At 47.2% G+C, this 25,388-nt stretch overlaps 1 protein-coding gene across 1 annotated transcript in view; it reads right to left on the bottom strand.

Annotated features, from left to right (window-relative positions):
• rgs12a (regulator of G protein signaling 12a) overlaps window positions 1-25,388 on the bottom strand; it is a 77,789-nt gene that overhangs the window by 7,363 nt on the left and 45,038 nt on the right. The window contains exons 5-17 of the mRNA XM_061251948.1: window positions 21,483-21,652; window positions 20,274-20,366; window positions 19,650-19,793; window positions 17,076-17,258; window positions 16,194-16,344; window positions 15,718-15,815; window positions 13,065-13,256; window positions 12,027-12,100; window positions 11,732-11,858; window positions 11,110-11,206; window positions 8,815-8,882; window positions 7,707-7,860; window positions 6,819-7,442 (exon numbers count right to left, since the gene is read on the bottom strand). Of these exons, the coding sequence (XP_061107932.1) occupies window positions 6,819-7,442; window positions 7,707-7,860; window positions 8,815-8,882; window positions 11,110-11,206; window positions 11,732-11,858; window positions 12,027-12,100; window positions 13,065-13,256; window positions 15,718-15,815; window positions 16,194-16,344; window positions 17,076-17,258; window positions 19,650-19,793; window positions 20,274-20,366; window positions 21,483-21,652 (2,175 nt within the window). The remainder of the gene's footprint in view (window positions 1-6,818; window positions 7,443-7,706; window positions 7,861-8,814; window positions 8,883-11,109; window positions 11,207-11,731; window positions 11,859-12,026; window positions 12,101-13,064; window positions 13,257-15,717; window positions 15,816-16,193; window positions 16,345-17,075; window positions 17,259-19,649; window positions 19,794-20,273; window positions 20,367-21,482; window positions 21,653-25,388) is intronic.

The following is a 25,388-nucleotide window of genomic DNA, read 5'->3' as shown; positions in this document are numbered from 1 at the left end:
ATTTACATCAACTAATTAAGTCCTTGGTGTAAGTACTGGAACTGATTAAGTACTTGGTGTAAGTACTGGAACTGATTAAGTATTTATACCAAGTACTTAAATCAGTTGAAGTCCCATATACTTAATAATACGGTGTGCTACCACTGTCCAGCATTTTATTAAGTAATCATTTTTAGTAGGAAAACAACAGAACAGGGAAAACAGCCTTCTTACAAGAAACTCCTACAGGAAATTCTTACAGAATTATTCCCTCCTCAGGGCTCGACTGGATCCAAACCAGACCTGGGTCAAATACGTAACTGTTTCGGATTCAAATCTGAGCGCGATTGGTCTTGCCTGGTGCAATTGAGCTAACCAATAGGACCAATAGGCTTCATGCAAGACAACCTCAGTACAGTGTAGTAAAGTATTTGAATCCAAAACAATTACCTTGGTCTGGTCCAAATCAGCTCTAAAACTTGGCGAGAGTCTTCTCACCAAAGCCCTCCCGAAGCCTCCCCAGACCAGAACAACAGAACAGCGGGATGAAACCGGTAACATAGACTCCAGCACAGATAGGACCACAGAGTGTTTTAATTAGCAGCCACGTCTTATCTCTTACACGACGTTTTTAATGATCACAAGTGTCTACAGTATTTGACATCAGAAAGAAAAATGGCACATTCTCCCGAGGACGGAATTCTGTCTGCAATATTTATATTTGTGCCAGTGGACTACACGCCCATATTTAATAATGAACCGCTTTGAGATCGATATCGCGGTCGGAGTTGGCGGAGAGAGGGACCCGCTCACTTCTCTTATCTACCGACATTTCCTGGCTAATCATTCATTTTCAATTATGAGCAGATGCAGGAAAGAAAATCTGAGTTAGGGGAGCATAAAATCTCTCCGTTAATGATCGACTCCTTGCTGAGTTCTGAGACGAGAGAAAGCGAGAGAGAGAAATGCATTATGACTCTTGTAAAGCTTTAGTTATTGTGATATATTTTAGATATGTATTTCCTGTGACATATTTTATGTTTTTGTTTTTTTACTAGTAGGCTACACTGCTAGTACCAGTTAGTAATGCTTTAGGCCATTTTAGATATCATATTAAACACACATATAAAAAATTAAATAAAAACACATTCTGCCTTAGTGTGCATTGCGCACTTTTATTTTTAGAGTGAGCACGCACACAATGCTAATTATGCAAAACTTGATTGCTTAATCTGTGTCTGTGCTAAAGTGGAACGCAATCGGCGTTCGCCTCGGTTCACTTCCAGTTCAGACATGCTAATGCTTTCCAGTGTGTACAATTGCAATGTAGCTACTGCCCCCTAGTGGCCCCGTTGAAGCATTAAAGAACAGTCGGCATTGCAGTGGTATTCCAAACGTTATCATTTCGAGGCACATTCCTTGATATTGTGTATGCCAAAATAAAAAGGCATGCATAAGTCACTACTGCTTTTGAGTGAAGGTCTCTGAACTGTGGCCTATTGTATTTAACATTGTTGCTGTCGAATTGATCATGAACAGATAGCCTACAGGGGCAAGGTAAGAGATATTGAATTACCATGAAATCCACCCACTGCCGTTACAGATCTAATACGAACACTCCTGAAGAATAGTAATAATACAAATGTATATATTTTTAAAACCCAGATGCCTGATTACTGCATATACGAAACAAGTAGGACTACAATCAAACCATCAGGTGGCAGTCTTGTTAGCAAGTTTGATTAATCTACAAAACTGCTTTGCCTTCCAGAAGGCAGTAAGCTATATTGATTTTACAGCATGTTTACTTTTCTAAAGGATAACCGTTCACAGCAAAGTGCTTAAGGGAATATTTTTTGGGGGAAAAACTTATCAAAATGGGCATTTTAATGTGATGGGAACGTTAAATCAAATGTTTCAGAATCAAATCTGCTCCAAAAAATGACGACTGCGACCCTTTCATCACTCTGCGTCAGTAGCCTATTTCAGGGTTTTTACTCTGAAATGCAGAAATGGCTATCGGCTCCCAAACGGCGACGTTCACGTTTACCCGCGATTCCCCGCGATTCCACGCAATTCCTATTGCCATTCAGCGTAGGAAATGGACAGAGACCGTCTAATCAAAAGACCGGAGCGCGTTTCGAAATGGAGGACGGCTAAACTCAATCAAATGAGTGCTGTTAAACGAGCCGGATGGGATGTGGCCGGTGAGAAGAGCGATCCTCGTCTTATTCCTAGCCACAGCGTTGACTTCCTCAGACCTCAGAGAGGTTTCCATGAATATCATTACCATGTCCCGCGGCAGCAAGCACACACTGGCCTCATCAGTATTCTGACTCCAAACCCACATGTCAGATCGCTAAAAAGGGTCAATTATCAGGGAACACATCTTCCACGTCGCGAGCCTCCGAGCTCATAGAAAACAACCTCTCCTCCGAGATAAGAACCCGCGAATTCCTTCTCAAATTAACTCTGCTAAGACCGGCTGAAATAAATAATAAAGTCTACTCTAAGCCCTTCACAACGCCAGAAGAAGACGGCGTTTCGATGAAATTGCACCCTTTCAAAAATCAACAGCGTTATTCGTGCTCGGGGGGTCCAGTTAGGGGCAAGTGCAAACCCCGAAACTATCAACCACCCTCGCCCACGACACGGGAACTGACTGTCATAGGTGAGCAGCCCGTTTCCATGGCAGCACAGAGCCAGAAGTCTATTTTCCTGACATGTTACACGGTCTTGATTCTTTTTATGTATTCTGTTAGCGTATTTCCCAAGCAAATGACTACCGACGAAACTACTTCCAATGAAAAGGCCGGTAGGTATTTTTTCTCCCACAATGCCTTGCACTTTGATGTTGGCAGTTATTTTTACGTGTTTAATTTGTCGCCTTTTCCCTCACGTGAGCGCCCGAGCGGGTAACGGTTTGAAACGAGAGCTTCCAGGATAACCGTCATCAAAGAACATTATGTTTCTCCTCTCTCCTCGGAGCAGATTCCCCAAGTGTTAAATAGGGCTCCTTTAAGTGTGTCGAAATCTATTCCACTATTTGAAGGCCAAAAAAAAAGGATAAAAGACCCCAGTCACATCTTTGGCAAAAAGTAAAAAATCATGACAAAAAATAAATGCGTCAGAAAGTAACGTTGGCCTGAAGGCTTAGCTGCATTAAGTAGTCACGTCATTATCCGCACAGTTCTAGTCTGAAGAACTGAGTGAAGCAGTAGGTACAGTGATCTCGGTAGATAACACGCTACCACCAGAAGACATCCCACATCTGAACCCTGAGAGTGACTGTGTCTGACCCAGATGCTCCCCATCCTTCCACACAGTGTGATCTCCTAAACACCAGGCTACTGTGTTAGAGACACTAGGTTAAAGCACAATACCAGAACCAGGCTACTGTGTTAGAGACACTAGGTTAAAGCACAATACCAGAGCAAGACGTCAATTCAGGCCACTTGCAGTGTGCTAAGCATCGGTTTTCTGCTGTATTCTGTATCTGCTGTATATACACAGGAAGTACAGTACAGTACAGACTCTGTAACAGTTGGCTAAGGTGGAGCATTCTCTAAAGGTCCCATATCATACACCATTCCAATGTTTTACCCATAAGACAACATTTGTGTGGTTTTACGTACCACAAACAATCTCCATCTAGTTTTACATGTCCATTCTCCAGCGCGTCTCATGAGCTTTACCAAGAACACGTTTTTGTGACGGTGTCTGTTGAGGCTCTTCCTTTCTGCAAACTAAACCAGCACATTTGAGTGATACATTTGGGAATTTATTTAATCTATGTAGGAATATGGATTCATTTTAATGAATATTAAACGTATGAAATTAGAATACACCCACTGTTTGTGACTGTTCCCAGAGCCCTTCCCAGAGTAAAAACAGTCCTACAGAGATCTCATAACCAGCCATTATTTCTCAGCCCCTTCATGCATGGCTAATGTATTGGAACGCGTCGTGCTCTCTTCCAACAAAGCTCTGAAAAGACCCAATCAGAGACAAACGAAGAGATTAGCAGTTCCAACCGACTGGAACTGCTTTCCCCTCCCAAATGAGCACGCTATCGGTGCGCAGCACACATGCGCGGTCAGACTCCGGGCCGTTTAACCGCGTCGGACACGAAGCACGGCGGCGTCTTCGCCAAGAACGGTGGCTGAGTGTACCCTCACCAAGATATAATTTTATATTTTCATTATACTCTATCAAGATGCTGCAATACTTTACAGCTAACATACAATTTATTACTGATTCCCGATCCTGTAATGCTGGTATACATATATTTTAAACGCACTGCCGAGAAATCTTTTAAAAATATTTTTAAGATTTTTAAAATATTTATTTTGAATTCTACATTTAGAACAGTGGTCCTCATCCCTGGTCCTGGACAGCAGCAGAGTGTGCTGGCTTTTCTTGCTACTCAGCACATAATTGCTCAATTAAAACCGTTAAATACATGGTTAACTCACCTCCCCTGGTTTTGTGGGCTGAATTGGGTGCTGATGTTAAGGCAAAACCATAAACCAGCACACCCTGTGCCTCTCTCGAGGGCAGGACCAATGATTTAGAAAACACGTTGCAGTATATTGCATTACCGTAGTAAATATGTCTCGTATTTTTTAAGTGATTTGAAATAGAGAAGATTTGAGGTGGAGGAAAGGGTTCAGAGAACGGAGAGGAAATAATGAATGATGACATCATGTAATCCGCCTGTCATTGATGCTGTGAGTTAAAAGCGCTAACAGCACTAACAATGCTAACACTGCTAACAGCGCTAACAATGCTAACACCACTAACAGTGCCGAGCTGTCCGTTTGGTGACAGCAGATGACCAAGCCAAGAGTGACATCACAGCATCACATGACCAGCCCGAGGAACGGGGGGGAAAAAATGACAGACGAGGAGTAAAAGAAATGGAAGCCATTTTAGGATCACAAACATATATAAAGACAAACTTTGTAATTTTGGGGTTCTAACATTTATTAGAGATAATTGAACACAGATACAGAATGAATCAGCATTATTTTCTACAAAAGACATCTACAGGACAAGAATGATCAAGGAAGGGATGAGTTGCAATTCAACAATAATGTGGTTTTAAAATAACTCTACATAGTCCTATTACTTACAAAGTTTTACCATGCCAAAACAGTTATAAAGAAAAACAATAGACACAATATATTTTTTAATTCAAATATATATCACATATTTACCATATTAACACAAACATGACAAAACCCCGAGTGAGGTGTTATCCAAATGAAGGCCTCAGCTAGTATTGTTGAATTGCACTTCATTGAGAGATGGGTACAGAGGAAACAAACTGGTTTTCAGTTGAGAGGACACAAAGTAGAGGTATATAGCACAATAGTGTAAACTTTCTTTTCCCAAAGGCACACGGGTTACACCCCTGCTCAAAGCACAGTCTAAGAGCCTCTGGGCTGGAGGTCCCCTGTGGTGTACCACAGAAGGAGAGACTAAGAGAAGTACTTCCTGTGCAGGGTGATCGCAATGGTGAGCAAGGTCGATACAGGGCCCCTCTGTGTATGCTGGTATACCTTCCAACCACAACCACAACCCCTGAACCGTAACAAGCTCGTAATTACGACTGCTGTCTGTTCTGGCCCCACGGTGGTGGAATGGCCTTCCTGTGGACGTCAGAACAGCAGAGTCTTTGACTACTTTCAAGAGCAGACTGAAAACTCACCTTTTCAGGCTGCATCTTTCCCATCCCTACCTCACTGCTATAATTAGCCATGTATGCTAATTATGAATTATTGTCATGATCATACTTGTGTTTAATAACTTTACTATTCGTGGTGTGGATAAGAGCGTCTGCCAAATGACTGTAATGTAATGTAATGTAATGTAATTAGACACTTTCAATGTCTACGGAGGGACAATTTACCCCTCCCACAGCCACTTCATGTCAGGATATTTACGTGGAAATGGGTTCCTTTGGGGGAGAGGTTACCTTTTCTTATAGACTGGGAGGTGTAATCGGCAGGGTCAATGGTTGCTGAAATGAAGTCTTATGTGCGAAATGAGTTCAAAGCAAAACCAAAATTGCTTCAAGCCAAGCCCGGTTTTGAGGGGAAAACTGAAATGTTTTCGACGACCTTCATTTCACAGGGTAAGCCCGGGACCGAGTCTGCGCACCACACGGTCCTCACACCCTCCTGTGCTTACCATACTTTGGCATATTACAGTGTTACAAGCTAAGGACACTCACCCAGAGGATAGACTCCAGGCGCGGACACCCGCGATAGGACAGCTTCGTTGGCCATGCCTTGTTTTTTTTCAGAAGACACACCTCACGGCTTCAAAGAAACACTCTGGTATTCGCGGGATTTTACCGGTTAACCCTTTCAGTCCCAAGCCCAATATGAAGCGGCTCCGATTTCCCTTTGGTTGGGAAAATTTAGGAAGTTCAGAAAATGTAGGAGGCTTTTAATAGGGGCTCAGCACAATAAGCATATCGTTTTGATTGGTTGAAAAGGTATAAGATCAGGAGTGTCATATGGTCGTCGTGATTTGACGGTCGTTACGCTCGAGTGCCTCTTGGGACTGAAAGGGTCTCCCAACACCTAACATGGCCGAAATAGTTTGGCAGGACTAGAGGCTGTTTAGCAGCCGGGTTCAGCTGTGGAGCTCAGCCCGAGGCGCTGAGACGAGTCGACGTCAGCGAAAGACCGGCGAGGTCGTCTGTACAATATAAAGTGCATTGTGGGTAAACGGGGAGGGCTAAAGGAGAGGAGGCAGCGGTGGGGGGTGGGGGGTCCGGGAGGGGGGGGGGGGACACACACAGAGACGCTGTCACAGTCCGGAAATACCTGAGCAGGACTGGGGCTCCGGCGAGATTGGGTCCGCTCGGAGGCAGGGCGACGGGGGGGTAAAGTCAGCCTCGGGCAGGCTGCTATCCTGCAGGGAGGGGACGGCGGGGGAGGGGGGGGGCAGCAGGGTGCTGTTGGGGCTGGTGATGTCACCCTCGCCCACCAGAGTCAAATCCGCCAGGTTCTCCTCCTCCTCCACCGTCCTGGCCACCCCTCCCTGCCCACCGAGCTGCGGCTCCTCCGATTGGCCGTCGGGCATGTGGGGGATCGGGGATAGGGTGGAGGAGAAGGGGGCGTGGTCCAGGGGGTGGGGTTTCCGCCCGGAGCCGGGGGGCATTAGGGCGTGGCGCCCGCGGCCCCTGGGGGGCCCCACGGGGGGGCCACAGTCCAGGGGCGAGTCCAGGCTTTGGGAGTAGTGGCTGGCCTTCAGGGCGCTGCCCCCGCCCCCGGCCTCCCGCGCCCCCCGCCTCCGCTCGGGGCCCTGGTCCCGGGGGGCCGGGGTGGAACAGGCGGGCTCGGGCCCCACGCGCAGGAAGTCCGGCAGCACCAGGTCCTTCTTGTTCAGTAGGCCCCTCTGGTCGTCCGCTCGGTTACTCTGAGCTTTGGATATGAGGTCGAAGAACTCTGCGGGAGGGTACAGCCCAACATGACTTTCGCCCACAAAATGGAGGATCACGAGAAATACTGAGTCAAAGCCAAGAGCATGCAGAAGGAAATTACAAGCAGAGTTACAGTAACACTATAACTCTGACTATTAGTACGAGTAAATTAGTAAACAAAGCCAACAAATGCAGCGCAAACAGGTTTCTACAGGATCGGAAAAGTTAGTCAGAGAGCTACGTCTCAACGTCTACGTACGTCTACTCTAAAACAACAGGAGCGTTTTACCTTCAGCTTCGTCTATATTAATCTTTTTCTGCTTTCTCTTTTCCACTTTATCAACTGAGTCTTCAGCTCTGAGCGCCCGTTCGTCCCGGGGCCCACGGGCCGGCTCCCCGCGCACTCGCACGGAGCACGACTTTCCCCGGGGTTTGTCATCGACCTGGATCGCAACAACGACAACGCGCCGGGTTAAGGGCTGGGGGGGGCGGTTAGGGAGGGGACGGGATGGGGGGGGGGGGGCCCGGTTTTGAAACGTTGTGGAGGATGGAGCCCGGTTTTGTTAAAAAGCCCCGAAAAAACAGCACAGAAACGCACCCCTGGAACACACCCCAGGGAGAGCTCCTGTGGAGCTTTCCAAGCTCCCACTCTACCGATTTAAAATAAAAAATAAAATGTAAAAATCCACGGTGACACTCCACTCTAACCTAAGCAGGGGGAACAGGAAGCAGGATGACTGAGGGAGCTGGATAAGTTCACCTGGTAAACCCCGGAAACCTTCCACAACTGGAACACCGATCGACCAACAGCTGAAGTAAACAACTTATCCAGCTACGTCAGTATTCCTGCTTTGTGATATACCACCCAGGGCATGTTATAGAACAGGATGGGGCAGGGGGTGGGGATAGGGGAGAGGTCAGAGGTCAGAGGTCAGAGGAGAGCGTTAGGTCAGCCACAGCAAGGCCGGCTGGAGTCTGCAGAGTACAGAACTCACAGGACAACCACAGAGAAACAGGTGTTACCAAGAAGCTGAGAGAAGCACAAACGTGCTTCAGTTATGAGAGACGGCCAAAATGCGAGCAAACAGATCCCTGCGTTCCACTGCAGCCAGCATGCTGTAGGAGTGCACACACACACACACACACACACACACACACACACACACTCACACACTCACACACACTCACACACAAACACACAAAAACACATGTACAAACACACGCACTCACACACTCACACACACACTCACACACAAAAACACATGCACACACACACACACCCACGCACGCACACACACACGCGGGTGCGCGCACACACACACACAAACACGCACACACGCACACACGCACGCACGCACACACACACACACACACACACACACTCAGAGGATCCTTACTGTGGTGGAGTAGCTCCGTGAGTTCAGCGGGGGGGCGTGGCTCTTTGAGGAACCCAGCTTCTGCTTCTCTGGAGACGGAAAACACCACAAACACACGGAGTCAAAGAATATAATAAACATTAATATAAAACACCAGAAACACACGGAGTCAAAGAATATAATAAACATGAATATAAAACACCACACAAACACACAGAGTCAAAGAATATAATAAACATAAATATAAAACACCACAAACACACGGAGTCAAAGAATATAATAAACATAAATATAAAACACCACACAAACACAGAGTCAAAGAATATAATAAATATAAAACACTACACAAACACAGTCAAAGAATATAATAAACATAAATATAAAACACCACACAAACATACAGTCAAAGAATATAATAAACATAAATATAAAACACCACACAAACACACAGAGTCAAAGAATATAATAAATATAAACAACTAACATGAGCGAGCTCAAATTACATCCAATGTAACAACATTCCTCGAAAGCTGGCAAATCATTTATTTACCAGTATTTTTCAACCCCATTTTGCTTTTTAGGTTTTATAACATAACACAATGACGAGGACAGACCATTCAGCCAAACCCACCTGTTCCTCCCCTAAAGTGTTCCTGAAAACCCCCAGTATTTCTGCCTCCGTGACATGTACTGGCAAGCTATTCCATTTCCTTAACAAACAATAAAACTGTGAATATATTGAATAATATCCATGTCTGTAATATTTCCGTTGGTGTCAGATGTGCCAGCTGGTTTAAGTACAGTGCTGTGTAAACGCTGGTTATTGGCCCGTTTGGACCCATCTCCTCTGTTCTGGCTGACATGGCAGGAGCGCAGACATTACATAAAGATCTGTGCAGACTCTACTGCTCACGCTCTCCTGGAAATGCCCTCATTTTGTGAACAGGGCTCGTTTGCTTGCCTTTTTTACTCGTTAGAGTCGGTGTTTTGTGTTAAAACGGGGAAGCTCATCTCGTTATGATAAAAACACTGTCACCTAAAACTGTTAAATTGTCTTTTTTGCTAAATGGAACTTTGTTTTATCGCCCAAATTCCCTTAAATGACACGAAGGGAAGAACCTATAACAGACAAACGAAGCTAAGGCCAGGGGAATTAGCACAAAGGGAGAGAACTCTACCACCAGACGTAATTAAGACAGAGGGAATTAGCTTGTTGCTAATGGATATGAATCATTTGCCTAATTTGCATGCTGGCTAATCACCCAAAACAAATAACAGGGTATGAGGCCCGATCATTATAAAGGTAAAACGATCCCCGTTTCCAAGGTCACTTGCCGCGAATGCCGTAACCAGGATACGGTCTCCAAGCGCTGGAATTCCAGGGGTAATAACAAAAGAACATAAAAAGGGACTGAACATGAATCGGAGAGAGTGGGAAGAGACTCCATCGCCGGCTGAATCCCAATGTGGCAGTGAGGCCCTCGTCTTACACAGGGCCCCAGGCAGGGGCCAAACTGTGAGGCCCTCGTCTTACACAGGGCCCCAGGCAGGGGCCAAACTGTGAGGCCCTCGTCTTACACAGGGCCCCAGGCAGGGGCCAAAACTGTGAGGCCCTCGTCTTACACAAACTGAGTCTCAAGCAGGGCTTCACAACCCTGTTCCTGGAGATCTACCGTCCTGCAGGTTTTCACTCCAACCCTGACAAAGCACACCTCATTCAGCAGCTAGAGCAGGGCTGCCCAACCCTGTTCCTGGAGGTCTACCATCCTGTATGTTTTCACTCCAACCCAGACAAAGCACACCTCATTCAGCAGCTAGAGCAGGGCTGCCCAACCCTGTTCCTGGAGATCTACCATCCTGTATGTTTTCACTCCAACCCAGACAAAGCACACCTCATTCAGCAGCTAGCTGCAGGACGGTAGATCTCCAGGAACAGGGTTGAGCAGCCCTGCTCTAAATCTTTCTCTGAGACTCAATACGTTCTCAATACAGCCTGTCCTCTTCCGGGTTTCCATCTGTGCAGATGGAGTGAGGCCTACTTCATCATGCTGCAGTCTCAACACGAGCGTGAAACCCCTCCCAAAATCTACCCTCCACGGCTCTGACACGCGTGTTCCGTGTCACGCGGAACCTCTCTTCACTGACCGGGGAATAGTGTTGCAGAACTCCACTGCTTTCAATCACCAGTAGTGATTACATCAGCATGAGAGATTCTTAGTGATCAGGGATGTGCAGTATCATCACGGTCATCATTATCACAGATAATCTCAGGAGGTTGTAGGCTGCAGCACGCATTTGTGTGGTAACGGGCTTCACCTTTTCCCGACGTGTGATCGGCAACGTCCAGGATGACCCTGAGACCGTCCAGGCTGGAGATGGGCAGGCCCAGGTCCAGGGGCTCCGTCTCTCCGCTCTGAGTGAAGGCGGAGGAAGACACCGTCATATCGCACATGACACGGGCTATTTTAGACACTCCGCTTATGCACGGCTGCCTGAAGGAGCAGTCGCACTTACTGGGGGAGTTCACATCAAGGTGTGTTAGCGGTACAAAAAAAGACACCAGGAAAAAAAAAAAAAAAACACAAGATAAAAAATAAAAAAAAATCAATGAATGAACCCGGGAATGTGGAGAGAGGGCCGGAGCCGTCCCTGAGGGGCGTCGTTCCTCATCATTATCCTCTTTCATCCGTCTCTCAAAGGGTTGGGTCAGCGGGAATCACCCGCGGTATTTACGGCAGTGTCGCCTTTCAGCGGCTAAATTACACGAGCCCAACGTCTCCTTTCAATCCCCCACCGATACCCCCCCTCCCCACACCCCACACCCCCCAACCCCCTCTCCCTCCGGGGCCGTCACACTTTACAAAACAGGGGCGGGGCGGGTCTTTGTGCGCGGCGAAACCTGGGGCTGAGATCACACGGCGGCAGAGAGGCGACTCACGATCTTGGCGACCAGGTGGCCGAGCTGCAGGCCGTACTTGGCCACCACGGGCCGCAGGACCTCGGTGACGGGCTTGGTGGGCTTGGCCTTCAGGCCCACGGACCGGTTAATGGGGACAAGGTCCAGCCTGCAGTCAGGCAGAGGGAAAAAACACCCTGACTCACAGAGCCCACGGGAAGGGCCTTTCACCGCCGCAGAGACCGCGTCTGCAGACCGCATCGCACAAAGGAGGCAGTGTTGACAGTCCAGAGGCGGTGTTTAAAGCGGGGTGTTGATGAAAAGCGAACAGACGTACCTGAACAGCGTGCGCTTCTCCAATCTCAGGTCGCGGGAGCTCAGCGTGACGCAGTCCTGATCCAGAACCAGAGGCTTTCACAAAGAAAAGAAATCTCATTAAAAAATGATTGACTTACAAAATAACAAAAACAACATTTTCTTCTCAGGTAAACGGTGCTTAAGACGGACACGCTTTAAAGAAAGAATATCAGGGGTTAGGGTAAATTCCATTTCAGTTCAATAAACTGAAATTGAACTCAGGACCTAAAAAAGTAGAAATAGAAATGGAAAGAATCGTAGACATTTATCGATTCATGGACTGTATTTCACTTCTATTTACGAAGGAAAGGGAACTGAACCGAGCCCTGATGTATGAACACAGCTCCCATTTTGAGAAAAGGACCGAACATTCTGCAGACGCTGAATCACGAAAGACAGCCATTTTTAAAGGTCCCATATTGTCGAAAATTCTCTCGCTATGTGGATTATAAAAGAGTTGTAGGCGTTATAAAAACCACCGTGAAAGTATCAAGCGCACAGTCACTAAATAAATCCACACAATCCGGATGAAGAAACTGCATTTAAACGAGCCGTTTGGACTTCCGTGAAGTTGTGACATCACAACGACACACTCATTCACTTCAGCACGGCCCACCTTGTAGCCAATCAGAAGAGAGGTTCTTTGATATCAACGAGCCTTAAAGACACAGTCACTAAAACAGCCTGTTCCTGGTAAAGCTCATGAGAGGCGCTGGAGAATGAACATGCAAAGCTGGATAGGGATTGTTTTTTCGTACTGAAAACCACACAAACTTCTTCTTACAGATATCAGATTATCGGATTATCAAAATACTGTGATGGACTGGCGACCTGTCCAGGGTGTTTTCCTGCCTTTCGCCCAATGTATGCTGGGATAGGCTCCAGCCCCCCTGCGACCCTGTTCAGGATAAGCGGGTTAAGATAATGGATGGATGGATGGATGGATGGATTATCAAAATAAAACACTGGAAAGTCGTGCAGTGGCGTCGGGGAGAGTTTTCCCCGGGGGGGTCCGTACCTTCTCGCCCCCCACCAGGAAGAGGTCCACGGCCGCCAGGTTGATGCAGAGCTTCTGGCAGAGCCCCAGCAGCAGCTCCCGGATGGACACGCCCGGCCGTATGGGCACCGGGCGGCAGGAGCCATCCGGCAGGTTTATATTGCACTGCCGCAGCGCCTTGTCCCGCTCCGACGCGGCACTCCGGGCATCGCCCTGCTCCGGGGAATAACGGGACGGGATTAGCACGGAATCCGGTTAGCATGGAATATCCCCCCCCCGACCCCCACCCTGACCACGTTCCTCAGGCAAAGGAGCTGGCCACCCCGCAGGACCGGGAAAAGAGAAACAGGAGTGTTTGAAGGTGGAAAAACAAAAGAACACATGTTCAACGTTTTTTGGGGTTCTATTACCGTCACCCCGGTGGGAAGCTTTAGTGAAGCACTTGGGGGCAATTAGCACTCGCTCCAAATTGTGAAAAAACACAGCAGTACGGCAGGTCATGGAGATAATTAAAGTACTCTGGAAGTTCACCTCTCTACACGGCAATGGAGTAGAGTGGTGAGAAAACCAGGGGGACGCCTAGTTTTCAAGGTGCTTGACTGGGACCTGGACGTTTGGTGGTTAAAGCCCTGGTGTAACCACAATAAGATCAGTGCAGCTGTTGGGCCCTTGAGCAAGGCCCTCAATCCCACATTGCACCCAGAGGGATTGTCCCCTGCTTAGTCTAATCAACTGTAAGTCACTTAGAATAATAATTTGTTATTTAGCTGATGCTTTTATTCAGTATTGTAGCTGAAAGGTTGCAGGTGTGAATCCTGCAGTGGTGCTGTGCCCCTGAGCAGCGTGGCTCAGTGTGACAGCCGGCTGTAGAAACGGACGCCGTGTGAAAGGGTGTGTAAATGGGTCAGATCAGAGCATCGGCTGAATGGGCATGTTCAGGGCGCAAAGTGCCTCACTGTGGACTGCACATGGATCAGAGTCAGGCCTCAAAAATACAGGGCAATTACTTTCACACACAATTCTCATTCACCACTTGAGGAACAGGGATGAGCAGCCCTGTTCCACCAAAAATAAAAGCTCAACTGTCAACATCCACTCCAGTTAATATAGCACTAAATATGCGAAAACTGTGAACCAAATATATATATATACGATTTGTATTCAATATTTGATGAATCATTCGAAGAAATGTTAAGGCAAGAAAAACACATACACATTTCTGAATTAAAATGGTAGATCATTGCTTCCATTTGAATTCAGTGGAAAAGCGGACGCAATAAATGACGACTGTGTTGCCTTTATACCTTTTTACACTTTACTGCAGCAGCAGTGGGGCACAGAAGAAAACAGTGTGTAGTGCATTACATCATCATATGGCGACATTACACTGCGTTTGTCCTGAGCGCATCACAAGGGGAGAAGGTGAGAAAGGAGAGGAGGCACAAAGATACAGAAACAGGACGGGAGACAAAATAAAAGCCTGAAAGGAAGCCAGGGGCACGGCCGGCCCAGCGGGGTTATGGGTAATTTAAGCGAGAGAGCCCTGCGGTAGAGGAGAATGGCGGCAGACATTCAGGATCAGCGGAGAGAGGGCAGCACAGTCAGTTCCGCAGACAGCTGTGTAAAGGCGGGCTGAATAAAAACGTGTCAAGAACAAGGACTGGAAGCTGCAGGCAAACTCGTCAGATAAACGCGCGGTTATACCTATAAGAGCAAGATTATTTTTTTTACCAAAAATTATGCATTCTGCTGTGATATAGGCTACCTATAAGTGCATTGCTTCTGAAAATAAAAATAATGTGTTGCGCTGTTCAAATCTTGCCTATCTAATCATAAACATTTTTTTAAAATATTGTTATTTCCCTAATTTAGTACCCCAGCATCAATTAATAGCAAACATGTGAGAAATGCAGAGATTGCGTATAGTATGTTAAATAAAGGAAAGCCAGCAGCCATGTCAGTGCTGAACCTCAGCAGGAGTGACTCTCGTAAAGACCATCTGCTGGGGTCAGAGATGTTGGAGGGCCAGTAGGGGGCGCTCTTCCAACTGGAACAAAATAGAAATCCAGCACTGCACTGTTCTCTGGCTGAGCTGCTAAACTGAGCTCCTGACAGTGTAAATAAAACTGTATGGCACTTTTTTAAAAGTGTTTACTATACCATGGGGTCCTGGCCAGATTCCCAGGAAAACGGCTCTCCGCATTGGGAGACCTAATCACCCCATCCATCTGACTGGCTACAGAATGCCCTTTGCAGTTTTATTCTGCCGGCGAAAAGGCAATTGAGTTCTCAGTTCTCCAACTGGTTCTCTGGTCTCTTATAACGCTACACAGTTCAGCTTGATCAGGTTCAGGGCCTGATACGGTGCTAGATACTATCTGGTGTTAGGTTAACTGAGTAGTAGGTAGAGTTCAGTGAAAAGGCGAGCATTGCTGGCTCAATGGCCAGTTCTCACCGCTGTGTTAGAGATGAAGAATGGACGGTTTTTCCTAGATGGACAAACTTTGATAAAGGAAGCCCATGTAGGCGTGATGGACCGTGTGGACCTGGAGCAGGGGTTTGGTCCTGGGGGTTCAGTCCTGGGGGTTTAGTCCTGGGGGGTCAGTCCTGGGGGGTCAGTCCTGGGGGGTCAGTCCTGGGGGGTCCTGGCCCTGTGTGCGTACGGGACACTCACCTCACCCTTCCCCCCCGGACCGGACACGCCCAGCTCCACGCTCGCCCCAGACGACAGGGAGCCCTGCGATTCCCTGCGGCCGTTCCTGTCCGAGAAATCTGTCCCAAAACACACAAATCACCAAGGGCATCGAAACACAGCTGTTCGCCCGAGGCATCATCCCAACATGCATAACGTGGCTTCAACCAGAGTCATTCAGAAATAAAGACTTCACATAATGCATCCTAAAATACGAAAACAAGAGCGAATTGAATCTGTATATTTATTATGCATTTCAATGGAAAAATGGGATGTCTTCAAAAACATCTGTAAATATCGGATACGATAATTGAGAATTGTCAAAAAACTCCAGAAAATTGATAATCCCTTTAAGTGCCCAGAAGTAAAATAGTCATGCCCAAACTTGGATTTGAACTTGCAACCATTTCGTTGATATGCAGTCCCCCACTGTGCTAGAATATTCCCGCTTTGCTCACCATAATTTAAATCTCCGTAGTCTCTCTTCTTTGGCCCCTTCCCAAAGCTCCTGTTCCGGGACCAGGAGAAGAAGATGCCTTTCTTCTTATCGGTGTGTTCATCGCGGTAGTCCTCGTTGAGTGACCGGCCCGGCTTGGCCTTCTTACCGTCCTGCCCGGAAACAGCAGCACCGTCATTAACCACGGTGTGAACTCCACAGAACTTTCCACAAAACTTCTAAAATAGAAACCAGTTCTGCCTTTCACAAAACAAGCTTCCGTGGTTATGCAAACTGGTACTGTATGTCATGATTTCACATTCAGCGTACAGTAAGTGTGAAATTTCGATCTCGCTGCGCAGGCCTTATTTTTAGTTTGGCGGTGAGCTAAAAAGCGCTCAGACTGACAGCCCGCGGAATCAGGGCTGGAGATTCGAGGCTTTAAAGAGTCACACGCTCGTTTGGAGAGACGAGCACTCCTGGTGCCAGACACCGATAATTAAGAGCCGCAATAATAGTCACAGACACCCGAGGCACACACACACTCACCCACAAACACACACACACACACACACACCCACAAACACACACACACTCACCCACAAACACACACACACACTCACCCACAAACACACACACACACTCACCCACAAACACACACACACACACACACTCACCCACAAACACACACGCACACTCGCCCACAAACACACACGCACACTCACCCACAAACACACACGGACTTCCGTAACTTTATGACATCACAAATATACACTCATTAGCATACATCCACCTTCAGCACGGCCCACCTTGTAGCCGAACAAATCAAAACAACTGCAGACAAACTGGACAGAGATGGTTTTTGGACAGAGATGGAAATGGATAATGGGGGGTGGGGGGTCACCTTTTTGGGAGTGGAGATGGCGGAGCGGTCCGAGTTGACGCTGTGCTTGGAGGAAGCAGGGCTGCTGGGGATGTGGTAGGGGTCGGGCAGGGGCCGGCCCTCCACCTCGGCCAGCATGCACTGCTGGTACAGCGGGGACTTGAGGAAGCGGCTGTAGCTGTCGAACTTCATCAGGTTGAAGATCTGCGGAGGAGAAGGCGGCCATCTTGTGTCAAAGAAAGCTGAGCACAGCTAATCTGAGTACAGAGGGAGCCCGCGACCTGCAATTTAAGGCAGTGGGGGAGGCGGAACCGCTCACGGCAAAGTTATCATTTCGCCCTCGTTTGAATAGCCGGAGGAATGGAACAACAGAAGCAGCGTTATTTAGAGACCCATCCCATCACGGTGTTAGGTTTCTTCAAGCAAGAGCTTGATTTTAGAGTTCAAGAAAACAAACGCCACTTGGCTTCCTGAAACAAATCAACCTGAGATTATCATCTGAAAAATAATAATAATAATTTCTTATTTAGCTTATTATGCTTTTATCCAAAATTACTTCCACTTGATTAGACTAAGCAGGGGACAATCCTCCCTGGAGCAATGCAGGGTTAAGGGCCTTGCTCAAGGGCCCAGCAGCTGGGTGGCTCTTATTGTGGCTACACCGGGGCTTTAACCACCAACCTTCAGGGGCCCAGTCAACCACCTTAGACACTTGGCTACAGGCTGCCCCATTAGAATAGCACGTTGAGCTGTGTTCAGACATAAGGCTAGCTTTCTGAGGGGAAACGCATGGTGCTTTCTGAGGGGAAACACATGGTGCTTTCTGATGGGAAACGCATGGTGCTTTCTGAGGGGAAACACATGGTGCTTTCTGACGGGAAACGCATGGTGCTTTCTGAGGGGAAACGCATGGTGCTTTCTGACGGGAAACACATGGTGCTTTCTGAGGGGAAACACATGGTGCTTTCTGATGGGAAACACATGGTGCTTTCTGAGGGGAAACGCATGGTGCTTTCTGAGGGGAAAAACATGGTGCTTCGGTGGGAAATATCCGCCTCTTTGCGCCCAGGCTCAGGCTGAGAAGCGGCCTCAGGCCTCCGGCTGTCAGCGTGTCATGTCAGAAGGTCGCTCCTTGTTCTTTTGCTAAATCTTGTAATATTTATAAACGCATAACAGGAGTGACTTATCATTGCTGGTGGAGCTGCCGCGGATTTTTCCGGAACCTTTCTCGACCCCTCGGAGAGATATTCTCGGCGCCGCTGTTGTTGCTAAGCGCGTGAATCTTTCATCTTGGCGACTGCGCATTGCGAGTGCAACTGCATGTAGACGCAGAATCTGGAGGCTTCCAGTTAAATCACAGGACATGTTTCAATTTGTTACACTGTGGACAAGTTGTCAAACAGCATACTTCAAACATGACTGAGATTCTCCGCTCTCTGGACAACATGGCCTTCGACTAATTAGACCTAATTAGGATTAGCCACATGGACCGCTATGAAGCAGAAAAACGAACAGTTCCTATCAAACTGCTGATAGATATTAAAAGTCTTAAGTCAAAGTATAACATTGCACGTCTCTGGGCATTGCATCATGTTTTTATGATCAGCATATTAATTTATTTTCCGAGCAATATCAGCCGCACCCTTTCTGAGCTGGGATTGTGAAACCCTGTTCGGTGCTGCACCAGCCCCAACATCAACACCCCAAGGGCTGGGGCTCCAACCGCCTTTCTAAGAGTGGCACCCATTACATTACATTACAGTTATCTAGCTGATGCTTTTATCTAAAGCCACTTACAGTTGATTAGATGAAGCGTGACATTACTTTAATTACATTATTGGCACTTGGCAGACGATCTTATTCAGAGCGACGTACAGTTGATTAGACTAAGCAGTAGACAATCCGCCCCTGGAGCAATGCAGGGTTAAGGGCCTTGCTCAAGGGCCCAACGGCTGTGCGGATCTTATTGTGGCTACACCGGGATTAGAAGCATCGACCTTGTGGGTCCCAGTCATTTACCTTAACCACTACGCTACAGGCCGCCCCCCCTAAGACTAAGCAGGGGCCAATCCCCCCTGGGGCAATGTGGGGTTAAGGGCCTTGCTCAAGGCTGCACTGATCTTATTGTGGCTACACCGGGGCTTGAACGACCAACCTTCCTAGTCCTTTGCCTTAGCCACTAGGTTACAGGCCGCCCCACATCGCCACACCACCGCGATCGGCGCTGTCCGTTTTGAGGCCAGCCGGCCCCACCTGCAGCTGTTCAGGGGGTCTTCTGCCATCGCGCAAAGCATCAGCAAACAGGTGGGCTTGCACAGACCGCCCAAAAATAACTCGAAATGCCACATCTTTTAGTTTGTCTTGGTCGAAATGGGTCATTTCAAACAATAAAAAGTCCAACTTCCATTTTGAGTGTACAGCACTACAAAACCAATACAAAGACAAGTAGATTAGGCTGCTTGGGGGGGCATTAACAGGGTGCATGCTCAGTCACCCTACCCTGCATGAATAAAGCTGTATAAACCACCATGGATGAAGAAAGCTTTATGAACCACCCTGCATGAATAAATATTATTAATAAACGCATAAACACACCTGCAGCTGCTGCTCCTTGAACATGTCGGGGCGGGGGGCGTTGAGGATGTCGTCGGCCAGCTGGGCCTGGCTGTCGATGTTGACCGGCGTGGTGGCCTTGCTGGACAGGAAGCTGTTGTAGATCTCCCGAGCCCTCTGGGATAGCTAGGGAAGAGAGCCGGAGGACTTCCTCACTAATTCTGTCTCGGTCACTGAGATTAGGACTCATCCGAAATATTACGTCATTTTACAGTCATACTCCACGATCGCACACTTCCCATCAGGGATCTCCAACTCCAGTCCTGGAGTCGGCGAGTGTTTGTGGTTTCGGCGAGTGTTTGTGGTTTCGGCGAGTGTTTGTGGTTTCGGTGAGTGTTTGTGGTTTCCTTTTAATGTGGCAGCTTTGGAAACCAGGTAATCAAGCCGACGATTACAAGGAAGCATATACATGATGAAAAGCAGCGGAATCCAGCAGACACCGTGGCCCTCTAGCACGGTTAGAAAATCCCTGATATACTATACATCAAAACACAGACTCATTGTCAAGATGACAGTATGAAATTGATCTGGTCTCCAAGGCAGAACATTCCGGTTCTGCATCATAGTTTCACTTAATATACTCTGAAATTAGGCTTAATATTTTACCTGCTTCTTGTCATTTTCAGGCACATGGCTGAAATATTCACAGGCCTGCCAGAATAAGATATTTTCCTCGCTGAATTCTTTCTTTAGAAATTCCTGCAGACACACAGAAAAGAGCGTCAGCCCAACAGCAGGCTTTCTGCAGACTGTCAGGATCACAAGACAACACCGGAGCCAAGTAATGAACACAGACGGAATTAGTGATGAGATTTTCAGGTAACTGTGGTATAGCTAAGAACCTGCACACAATCCCTGTTGAATAAACATATAGATTGCCATCATCTTTCTGCCTTATTTAACAAAACAAAAACGTTTTAGTTAGGGTAGTCGAAATACAAGACTAAAATACTACATATGTCATACATCATATGAAGACTAAAACACATAATATTTTATACCTCATATATGAAGACTAAAACAGTTCATAGTTCATATATGAAGACTAAACTAGTTCATAGTTCATATATGAAGACTAAAACAGTTCACAGTTCATATATTAAGACTAAAACAGTTCATAGCTCATATATGAAGACTAAGACAGTTCATAGTTCATATATGAAGACTAAAACAGCTCATAGTTCATATATGAAGACTAAAACAGCTCATAGTTCATATATGAAGACTAAAACAGTTCATAGTTCATATAAGCAGACTAAAACAGTTCATAGTTCATATATGAAGACTAAAACAGTTCATATATGAAGACTAAAACAGCTCATAGTTCATATATGAAGACTAAAACAGTTCATAGTTCATATATGAAGACTAAAACAGTTCATAGTTCATATATGAAGACTACAACAGCTCATAGTTCATATAAGCAGACTAAAACAGCTCATAGTTCATATATGAAGACTAAAACAGTTCATAGTTCATATATGAAGACTAAAACAGCTCATAGTTCATATATGAAGACTAAAACAGTTCATAGTTCATATATGAAGACTAAAACAGTTCATAGTTTATATATGAAGACTAAAACAGTTAATAGTTCATATATGAAGACTAAAACAGCTCATAGTTCATATATGAAGACTAAAACGGTTAATAGTTCATATATGAAGACTAAAACAGCTCATAGTTCATATATGAAGACTAAAACAGTTAATAGTTCATATATGAAGACTAAAACAGTTAATAGTTCATATATGAAGACTAAAACAGCTCATAGTTCATATAAGCAGACTAAAACGCGTGATATTGTGGTCGTACCGAGAAGTATCTGACGGCGGCGTGGTCCTGCAGCAGCCGCTCGAAGCAGACGGCCCAGCTGGCCACGCGGCGCTCTGCGTGGCGACGGTGGCCCTGGACGCTGGGCAGGCTGGCGTTGCTGCTCAGGCTGCTCTCGCTGCCGCAGCCCTTCAGGTCAGCGCTGTTCAGCTCTGCGCGGGAAGCAGCCGTTACTCGCCACGCTGCGCGGCTAAACGCGCTACGCTACATACTGTACCGCTAAACACGGTATACTACACCCCATAACGCTAAACACGCTACGCTACACAGCTAAACAGACTACTCTACACACTGTACTGCTAAACACGCTACGCTATGCTGCTAAATGCGTTACGCTACACACTGTACCACTCAACACGCTATGCTAAACACTGTAATGCTAAACACGCTACGCTACACGGCTAAACACGCTACGCTACACACTGTACCGCTAAACACGCTACACGGCTAAACGCGCTACGCTATACACTTTACCGTTAAACACTGTGATATGCTACACACTGTCCCGCTAAACACGGTATGCTACACCCCATAACGCTAAACACGCTACGCTACACAGCTAAACAGACTACTCCACACACTGTACTGCTAAACACACTACGCTATGCTGCTAAATGCGTTACGCTACACACTGCACCACTAAACACACTACGCTACACACTGTAACGCTAAACACGCTATGCTACACGGCTAAACGCCTACGCTATACTCTGTACCGCTAAACACTGTGATACGCTACACACTATAATGCTAAACACACTACGCTACATGGCTAAACACGCTACGCTACACCCCTTACCACTAAACATGCTACACTCTACCCCCCCCTTTTGCTACACTTTACCTAAGCCTAATCTGCTTGTCTTTGGGACTGCGGGAGGAAACCCTATACAGAAAGGCTGAGGCCGGGATTCAAAACATTCTGTTGTGAGGCAACAGTGCTATCCACTGCACCAATGAGTTCTCACGAGTCCAACAGGGATCAGGCTAAATGTACGATCCAGAGTAATATGCACACGGCCAGAGCTGATTAACACACTGAACCTTTTCACGGTGTGAATAACAAAGTTAACTCGCAACCATGAACTTCAGAGCAAAGGAAAGAAGTAGAGGCTGAAATACCGAACTGTGAACTGATCCTCAGCACATTCTCCTCCATTACACAGGCCTGTGAGCGTCTAACAGGCCGCCTGGGCGCCTCTCTCCCTAAACGCACTTTAAACGCATTTCCCTGTCATCAATCATCGCCAGCGCCTCAGCGCCTCAGCGCCGGCCACCAGACACCGGCAGCAGAGCCTGTCAGCAGCGGAGCGGCCTGAAATATTGCGCCGAAAACGTCTCTTTTGTCACAGAACAACGGGGAGGGAACTGGATAAGGAGAGGCGTGATTAAAGACCTCCATCCCCGCTGTCTAAATTTAGAGTGGGACAATCCCCGGTGAATAATGGGACGCTTTATGACACCTGATCCCACAGGTGCGGTTATGGCAGCGCCCAGGACGCCCCCGGGGCCCAGAGAGGGCGCGGATGAACGATGAGGTGCGCACCTGTGCGTACCTGTGCGTACCTGCAATGGAGCCACAAACTCTCCATCAGGAGGCACAACCCAGGCTACGTTCCGTCAGAAGGTAGAATAGAGAGTTATGCAGCCCATTTGGAAACTGAATGATATCCTCTCCTGTAAAACAGTCCCGTGTCCATTATTTCACCACAAAATAAATAACACTAACTGCCCTGTCAGAGCCCTGACATTTCACAAGAGCAAAATAAAGAAAATGACTAAACTCTGCGCTTTGCAAACCGATAAATTAGCGCAGACATTTGAAGGCCTGCAGGCTCCGTAATTCAACACCGCAGTCATATACAAAACTAAAACTCAATAAAAAGTGAAATATTTTCCAGCGTGGACACGTTTGTGTGTGGGCGGATCAGAAGTGAGATGAGAACGGAACACTGCACATCAGACGGCACAGCGAGTCCGCTCCCCGACCCCGTCCCGAACCCCGGACGCCGCCACCAGCCGCCACTTCTCATTTGGACACCGTTTCAGAACAATGATGAAAAAAACGAAAAGGCCGGATGAAAATGGAAATCAGTTCACATGCTGTATTAATAATAAGGGCTTTTAATGAGATTCTAATATGCATTTAAATTAATTCAGCATCCGACAATCACGACTCCCCCGTTAAGTAAAGACGTTATATAAAAACAATCTCAGCAAGTCCACGCCTGCAGCCACCCGCCCCACTCCTGCTGTCTGATACACGAGCCCCAGCCAATTAAAGCTACCGTGAAGGGATTACAGCGCGGCGCTGGGGCACGGTCACCGGGCCCGGCGGGAATAGCCAGTGGGACAGGAACACGGTTCCCCCGGCGCCGTACGGACCGGAACCACGACGGTCGGTCGAGCAGACCGCCCCCCGGCCGCCCGGGTACAGGTGGTCCCGCCAGCCCCAAAACCTGACACCCCCCCCCGCCGCGGGACACCACGCTCCGGGATCCATCCCGAGGTCATGAGAGCGTTCCCGGGAACGCCGGGCGAGCCGGGCCCTGGGAGCACGCTGACATTCCCAGTCTTTTCATGGTGGGGGGGGGGGGGCTCCTGTCCTGTCCTGGCCTCCAGCAGAGAGAGGGACACAGAGGGCAGAACAAAGCCCCAAACCTGAGCCCAACACAGCGCCCCACGCCCGTTATTCAGCACAGGGACCTGCAATATTAATGCCGACCCCTCCTGCCACACCTACCGCACCTGCACTCTCAGGAATAAAGTGCCTAAAAAGGTAGCTGTACACAGTATGTACATAAAAGTGTACCCCAAGCCAGCAACATAGAATTCATTTCCACCTGCTTTGTTTGGGAAACGTTCATTTGGGGAAATTTTATCCGTGAAGAACAAAAACGTAACAGTTTGTGTGAGAGATCTGGCCAGTGGAGCCACCGCCTCTTTTACTGAGATCTTCACCAGTATCACACACTGGCACACAATGAGCCTGACCTGGCAATGCTGGTCATTCAAATCAGGCATTTAACATTTATATTTTTTATTTATTTATATAAGAGCAATAGTTTTTTATTTTTTATGTGCATAATTTATTGGTGAATGACCTACTATTATTGAGGAGCTCATTATTATGTATCATATTCTCGCCATAATTATATTATAATATGTATACTGTGCCCTTTCCTGTAGAGTGACCTCATGCAGTGTCATGAACAACTGCCTCTTAAGAATGAGTGAAGACTGCAAGCAAACAAGCTCAATGCAAATCACAGACAGACAGACAGACAGACAGACAGACAGACACACAGACACACAGACAGACAGACAGACAGACAGACAGACAGAGAGCTGAACGATGCAAGAGTGTGTGGCATTGGTGATGTTCACAGGAAACAGCTGCAGTCAGCTGCTTCACGGTGAGGTCACGGTCTGAGCTGCGTAAGGAGGCAGGACCCACCACAGTGTCCTAACACCACAGTGTCCCAACACCACAGTGTCCCAACACCACAGTGTCCCAACACCACAGTGTCCCAACACCACGGTGACAGGAGGGAGGAAGCAGGCTGTCTGCAATGTTTTTCTATTCTAAGTCAGTGTTCTAGAACTCAGCTTTCTGTCACGAACAGCGATTGTTACATCATCAGCATTAGAATGTTCAGGTCAGAACATTCCAATCACGTACAATATTCCTGATGTTTGACACTTTAAGATTAATAGATTAAGATCAAGATTAAAATATACTTTATTGAAACCCGTGGGGTAATGTGTCCTCTGAATTTCACCCATCCTAGCTACTTAGGAGCAGTGGGCGGCCACAGTGCAGCGCCCAGCGACCAACTCCAGTTCTGAAGGGCAACGGCAGGAGTGCATCTACCCTGACCTGCGTGT

The sequence above is a fragment of the Conger conger genome, chromosome 8 (genome assembly GCF_963514075.1).
Source record: "Conger conger chromosome 8, fConCon1.1, whole genome shotgun sequence".
In the NCBI taxonomy this organism is placed as follows: domain Eukaryota; kingdom Metazoa; phylum Chordata; class Actinopteri; order Anguilliformes; family Congridae; genus Conger; species Conger conger.
This window is presented reverse-complemented; position numbering and strand designations above follow the sequence as displayed.